The sequence below is a fragment of the Scophthalmus maximus genome, chromosome 16, assembly GCF_022379125.1.
Source record: "Scophthalmus maximus strain ysfricsl-2021 chromosome 16, ASM2237912v1, whole genome shotgun sequence".
NCBI classification, from domain to species: Eukaryota; Metazoa; Chordata; class Actinopteri; order Pleuronectiformes; family Scophthalmidae; genus Scophthalmus; species Scophthalmus maximus.
Genome location: NC_061530.1, coordinates 18645486 through 18652507, shown reverse-complemented (window position 1 = coordinate 18652507; position 7022 = coordinate 18645486). Strand labels below are relative to the sequence as shown.

The 7022-nt window shown below is 49.9% G+C and overlaps 1 protein-coding gene across 1 annotated transcript; it reads right to left on the bottom strand.

Moving 5' to 3' along the window:
* Positions 1–392: 392 nt before the first annotated feature.
* Positions 393–6230, bottom strand: sost (sclerostin). Its single transcript, XM_035612418.2, has 2 exons — positions 5717–6230; positions 393–2579 (listed from the first exon to the last, which is right to left on the bottom strand). Exons 1-2 carry the CDS (start codon positions 5964–5966, stop codon positions 2167–2169), a joined length of 663 nt encoding a protein of 220 aa, XP_035468311.1. The 5' UTR covers positions 5967–6230; the 3' UTR covers positions 393–2166.
* Between the last annotated feature and the right edge of the window lie 792 nt (positions 6231–7022).

Sequence of the window (7022 nt, the reverse complement as noted above, 5' to 3'; positions counted from 1 at the left end):
GAAGATGTGGCGGAGCAAGGAAGAAAAATCTCAAGAGTGAAGATTTCTCTTCTTTTGCAAGAAGCGCCGCAGACAAACGGCGGCAAACCGCCACTTCCTGATTGGCTGAATTTCTAAATTTGGAGTTTTTTTTTTTTTTTTACAAATGGAGGCAAAAGGGCAACACGTTACTGTAACCCCACTCAGTTTGCATTCATAACTAACATATGAACATCAATAAAGGGGTCTATAACACACTATAATGTCACTATAATTACATGTATAATGCACCCACACAGTTATATCTCTTCACAACTCCATTATAGCGCGTTATAAACCGTTTGGTCGATTTTTATACACTGCTCAAATACAGTAGGATGAAACCACGTGAATGACAACACACAAGCCAGTTCTTTCAAATATATCTGCCTTTACTTTATTCATGTACTGTACAGTATTTCATTTCCAAAGTCTCTATCATACTATATGACAACGATGGCTATCAATTACTACAAAAAGGTTGCATAAATAATTTAAATGTGGAAATTAAAAAATAAATATGCAGTTCATTCTTTATAGCGCTCCTTCCTTGGGTCTGTGGAGAACAGCCCCCCCCCCCCCCCGCCCCCTCCCCAGCCCACGTCGTGCCGGAGGAGCCGCGCAGGTTTGCATCGCAGCTCTCGGCTGAACGCTGTAAAACCTTTCCAGTTGCTATTTCAAAAGTACGGAAGTTGGATGGGGAGAGGCGAACATTGTCAGCACACTTTAGACGACCAAAACATGAGCTGGAAAAACGACGGCGTACTGACAATACGTGGGAAAACATTGTGAATATTCTTCATGAGGTTCGGACGGCGACCATGTCGCCTGCGTCTCGCCGCTTCCTCTTCCCGTCGGAGTCGGTGAAAACAGACTTATTGTTTTCCTCTTCGGTTATTCTGGTTCCTATCTTTCCTGTCTGAGCTATTTACAGAGCGGCGCAGGGAGGAGTGGAGGTGTCTCGAGTCTTGCAGGCGAACACGACAGAGGGATTTTATTCTAATTCTTTGCTTTGTCTTTGGCCGTGCGCGGCCGCTCGCCGCTCGCCGCTCAGCTTGGCCCCCGGCGCAGAGGAATTCCGGTGTGGGCGTGTTGGAGAGCGCTCTGCCCCTAGGTAACAGCGCGACCACGCACAATTTTCTGACGCCTCCTACACACATGTGCGCCTTCCTTCTTTTGCAAGTGATTCCAGCAAAACAGGAACTGGCTAAGGGGAAATAGCTTTTTATGACCTAGATCCGAACGCAGGAACGGGCTCATTTGGTAATTAAGAGGAGTCGCAGGAATGCCCCGCGCCTCCTGTGGTGTGAGCGCTGAGAACAACCGCTTTCTCCCCCCCCCCCCCCCCCTCCGACCCGACCCGCTTGTGTCTGGTCGTGGGAAAAAGGCGCTACTGTGACGGACAGGGCCCGGTCGGGGGCGATGCAGCGTGGAGAGTGCGGTGGGTCGTGTCCCGATGAGTGAGGCCTCGAGTGGGCCGCCTCGGGGGGGCCGCGCGGACCGACCCTCCAGGCCCGGCAGGCCTCTCCACAACTGTCAGCATCCCGCCGTCGTAGAGCCCCTGAGCTGCCGCCATCTCCTCCACACGCGCGCCGGCCCAAGACGAGATGGATTACAACCAATTTGGGGGCGGAGGGTACACCTTCGCAGCAGTAAACCGAGCTGCGGTTGCGGCCGTGGCTCTGCATCCTCTGTGTGTTTGTACAGATGTGCGGGCTCGAGGGCTCGGGGAGTAGACTGATTCAGTTTGAGCGGATCACGTGTCCAGGGAGGTTCTGAGCTGTCGGGGCGATCGGATACTCATTTCATATCCATCCATCCATCCATCCATCACCACGGTGCTACATCTCCTGACCAGTCACAGTCGTGCACCAAACCCTGGCACGGAATCTCTCCGTCATGCAAATAAGCAAAGTTCACAAATATGCTGACAAGTGGCTGAAAAACAACAAACGACGGACGACTTAAACTCAGCCCAGCAATTAGCTTATGAATTCGCTCTCTTTAAAATTTCCCCTCCCTATTTGAAGGAGAAGTGTTGGGTGGTGTGTTGTGTTGTGTTGCGTGTGTGTGTGTGTGTTCATATGTGTGTGTGTGTGTGTGTGTGAACGTGCTTCAGTCTCTGTCCTCCGACGCTGCGGAGCAGCATCAGTACGAGTTGCCCAACAGCGGCGTGTTGTTCTTTTTCCGGTCCTGGGACAAGCGGCCGTGCTTCTTGTTGCGTTGCGTCTTCGGGACCTCCTTGGCCTCCGACTGGTTGTGGTGGGGCCGGAAGCGCTTGCACTTGCAGGAGGTGACCACGCGGATTTTGTAAGTCCGAGTGTTGCCGCTGGGACAGCGCAGCTGGACCCGCTGCGTCCGGGAGTGCGCCGGGATGCAGCGGTAGTCCGTGGCGCCGCCGCTCCTCCACCACTTGCCGCGGCCGATGGAGTTCGGCATGAGGTGTGCCGGCATGCACTGGCCCGAGCACACCAGCTCCCGGACGGGTTTGGCACTGCGGCAGGATCCGTCGGTGATGTAACGGGTGGAACGCAGCTCCCTGCAGCTCAGCTCCGAGGCACCTGGGTCGAGGAGCAGGATATCACAGTTACTCTCGTGGCTTCGGCCCAAAACAAACACTTTGAAGTGCAGCGCGCTGGAGCGGGACAGGTTAACTGCTGCAGCGCTGCAGCCGGGTTTCAGTCCGGTATCTGCTAACTTCTCTGGTTCTGTTCATGAACTCACCTCTCGTGTTATTTAGTACTTGAAAAAAAATAAATAAATAAGGAATAAGCCTGAGAAACCTGGAGTAATGTGGGTAAGCAGCAGCAATTTCATTTTCATCTGATACACTGCGAAACACAAAAGTGCCGGCCAGAAAAAGGTTCAGAATTCAGCATAATACAACAATTTGTGCACTTTAAGTCGAGATTTACGCCAATGAGATCATATCAGCGTCTCCGAAAATCGCACTCGTGGTCTGATCATTAGCCGACGGTGGAGCTCGACAAAGAAATCCAGCTGGCAGCAATCAGCTGATAGCAAATCCAGACCAGAGGGCCATTAAACAGCTCAATCAAACCTAATGGAGGTTTGGGCCGGGAGAAAAAAGCTGGCATAGGAGCGCCGGCCCTCAGGAAATGTGTGCGGTGACGGAAGAGTAAATAGCTGTCTGGTTATTTTAAGGCAGCGCTGCAACTGTAGCATTTTGGAACAAACTGGACATCTGCCAGACTGATTTGAGACAACACACTCGGCCTGTAATCCTATATTTCAGCTTTTCTAACAGCCGTACGCATGAGTTATTGTCCTGTGTGGGGGTTGTTTTCTTTTTCTTTTTTCTACAGGCAGCGTGTTTAAGAAAGAAGAAGAAAAAAAAAGAAAAGAGAAAGGGGGTTAACGGAACTGTCGGTTAAGAAATGATACACTCGGAGAGGGATCTGTTTTCCTCTGTGGCTTTCTTTGCAAAAAAAAAAAAAAAAGGGCTGAACAAAGGATTTATGTGAGGTGACTTCTTCCTTTTTTCTTTTTTTCCTCTCTCTCCCCATGAGAATCTGATCTAGTGTTGTTCTGCGAGGGGACCTGCAGCTCGCAGCACAGAGTCAGGTTATCTTTTATCGTTTTTTAATCCAGCCTCACTCTGTCGCCCCCCCCCCCCCCCCCCCCCCCCCCCCCCCACACACACATTTCCTGTTCTTTCCTTCTGTCAGCCTGCAAAAAAGAAAAAAGGACTAATGAGGGTGGCCTGAAAAGGGAGAAGGAAGGGATCACACACACTAAACTACCGTACAGTTGCGTGAGCTGCTCGTCTCCAGCGGCGGCGAGAGATGAGCCCTGGGAGAGGACTGGAGGGCGGCCAGGCCTCTGCAGTGACCCCACAGGGACCATGAGAAGCCGTCCCGGGACCGAGAAGAAGGAAAAAGATAAGACGTGGACCAGGGAAATAATCCAGGAGATTTCTGTCTGCCCGTGTGAAGCCCCAACACATATTGCTGCTCATCCGTATGAAAACAAGGGAGGATGCTGCTGCTCTTTTCTTTCCCTTTCTTCCATCCCTCTTTTTTCTGGAGAAAACTGAAATGGTCGTAAATCACGATCTCGACTAGAGGGGACGGCTTTGCATCTTTGCGTGTGGTTTCTCATCGCGTCTCCCGGGGTGATGATGCCGTCAATGGACAAAAAAAAGGAAAGCCCCCCCCGCCGCTGTTGTAATGCACTCAATCATCTTCTTCCCTCGTCTCCCGTTTGAGTGGCCGTGGTTTAAGTGGAGGCAAAAAAAGGTGCGAAGCGTTTCGCACCACCCGTCTCGACACCAGGAGAGAGAGCAAGTGTGACATTATCCTACACATGCACTTCTCAATCAGAACATACAACCTTTACTGGCCACAGGTGGGAATCATTCTCAAAGGCAGTGTTGCATTTAACAGGCAATTTACACACACACACACACACACACACACACACACACACACACACACACACACACACACACACACACACACACACACACACACACACACACACACACACACACACACACACACACACACACACACACACACACACACACACACACACACACACACACACACACACACACAAGAACCTCACCCAAAAGACATCTCCCCTGCAGAACAATCTGTGGGTTTTCTTTTGTTTTGTTTTTTTTTCTATTTGGGAGACATGTTGTTGCAATCAAATAGTTATGGTGTAAGTAGAGCTTGACTAATAGTATAAAGAGAGAAGGAAATAACCTGGGAAAAAAAGCCCTGATGTTTCTCTGAATGCCCCCACTTCAGATTGTACAGGCGGAGAAACCACAAAGAATGTTCACCCTCAACTTTGGCAATAGATTAAGCAAAAAACAAAATACAAAAAACCCCCCAAAAAACACCCTTTTCCCTCAGAGCTGCTCTTAATCAGGGAGTCAGTGTGAAAATGAAGTGAGATTTTTCTTTTTTTGTTTTGTGTTAAAGGAGGCAGGTTGATTTTCAACCACTAATTTCAAACAGCCTGGATTCAAGGTGACATTCAATGGTTTTAGAAGGTCAGTAAAGGTCAAACAAAGTTGTATAATTTAAATACTTTAAAGGGACAAAACTGAACAATAGGCAAACTCTCTTTTTAAAACGTATCTTAATGTTATGAGGTATTAAACGTTAAACAGTTGTGCGCTCCACGGGAATGCGCACGACCTCATGACGCACGAGTCTCACCAAAACCAATTTAATGGGAAAATGATTTTTTAAATTTTTTTTGCAAAAACAAATAGAAGATATACTTGAATGTGAATACATACATATTACAGGAGTGGAAAAAAATGCCTTTATCCTCAGTGATAATTAAATGATGGATGTTTTTGTCATGCTTTTACGCGCACTTGTTCTCATATTGTACAAGTGTTGTTGTTTTTGTTTGTTGTTGTATTCTTTTTGTTTTACAGACTTCACTGAAACACGGATTGACCTGAAACGAGCCCTCACGTTTACTCCTCTGGCCCCAGAAATAAAAATAAAAAACTCAAATAAAAACCACTGAGCGTTTAAAATATCCGGACTTTTACGCACGATTAATACTTAACCTGCCGCTCTCAATTTTCCTTCCAAACAACTAAAATCATGTTTTGAATGAATGCAATTAATACCCGAGCTGTTGCCTATAATTCCCCCTCGTGCCAAACAGTTAAATCGTGTGCAAAATGAATGCAAGTGATACTCACTGTAGGTGACCGCGTTCGCGTTCCTGCCGCCGCCCGTCGCCCTGTTGTTCATGCCGTTGCTGCTGTTCCTGCCGCCGCCCGCCGCCGCCGGCGGCGTCGCCTCCTGGTGCCGCCGGGAGTTCTCCCTGTACTCCGGTAAAATCTCCGTGGCGTCGTTCTTCAATACCTTCCATCCCTGCACGGCGGCGCAGCATCCCTGGAGCAGCAGGAGCGCCGCGCTGGAGACGAGGAGGGCCAGAGACACCTGCATGCTTCCCGGTCGGTTGTCGCCTCTCGGTTGGGCAGGAGTGGAGCAGAGCGCACGAGGAGGTGGATGGGAAGAGCGGGAAAGAGATGCGCGCCAGACGACAGGTTGGCCACTTCCTCCCTCGGAGCGGGAGGCGCGCGCGGTATTTAAAGGCTGCGCGAGTTGTCGTCGAGGCTGACAATTAAGTGCTTACACGAAGTGGGAGGGGTTGGACCTGGCAGAGGGATTCATTGAGAAACAAGGAGGGAGGGAGAGGGGTTTGGATGCGTGCGCAAAGAGAGGAGAGGAGAGGAGAGAGGGGATAAGGGATGAGGGAAGTAGAGAGGAGAGGAGAGGAGAGAGGGGATAAGGGATGAGGGAAGAAGAGAGGAGAGGAGAGAGGGGATAAGGGATGAGGGAAGAAGAGAGGAGAGGAGAGAGGGATGAGGGATGACGGAAGAAGAGAGGAGAGGAGAGGAGAGAGGGATGAGGGAAGAGGGAAGAAGAGAGGGGGACGTGTGAGAACCTAATGGTGGAGATGAAGAGGCAGAGGAGAGGGAGATGTAACGAAGGAGAGGGAAATGGAGAATAGTGTGAGAGAGAGAGAGAGAGAGAGAGAGAAAGGGAGTGAGAAGATGGGAGGGAGATTGGGAGAAGACCGAGGGGGAAAGGGTGGAGATGAGAGAGACTGACAGAAGAGGAGAGGGCAATAAAGGTGAGGAGCATCTGAAGGGAGAGGAGGAGGAGACGAGAGGGGGAGAGAGGTCAGAAGAGGCAAGGGTCGTAATAAGGGAGGGATGGAAAAGTGAGGGGAGAGGAGGGGGAAAGACAACTGAGGGGAGGAAAATGGAGGAGAAAGTGAGAGGTGATAAGAGGAAAATGGAGAAAAGTGTGAGAGAGAGAGAGAGAAAGGGAGTGAGAAGAAGGGAGGGAGATTGGGAGAAGACAGAGGGACAGAGGGAAAGATGAAGAGAGAGAGACTGACAGAAGAGGAGAGGGCAATAAAGGTGAGGAGCATCTGAAGGGAGAGGAGGAGGAGACGAGAGGGGGAAGTAAGAGGGAAGGATCATAATAAGGGAG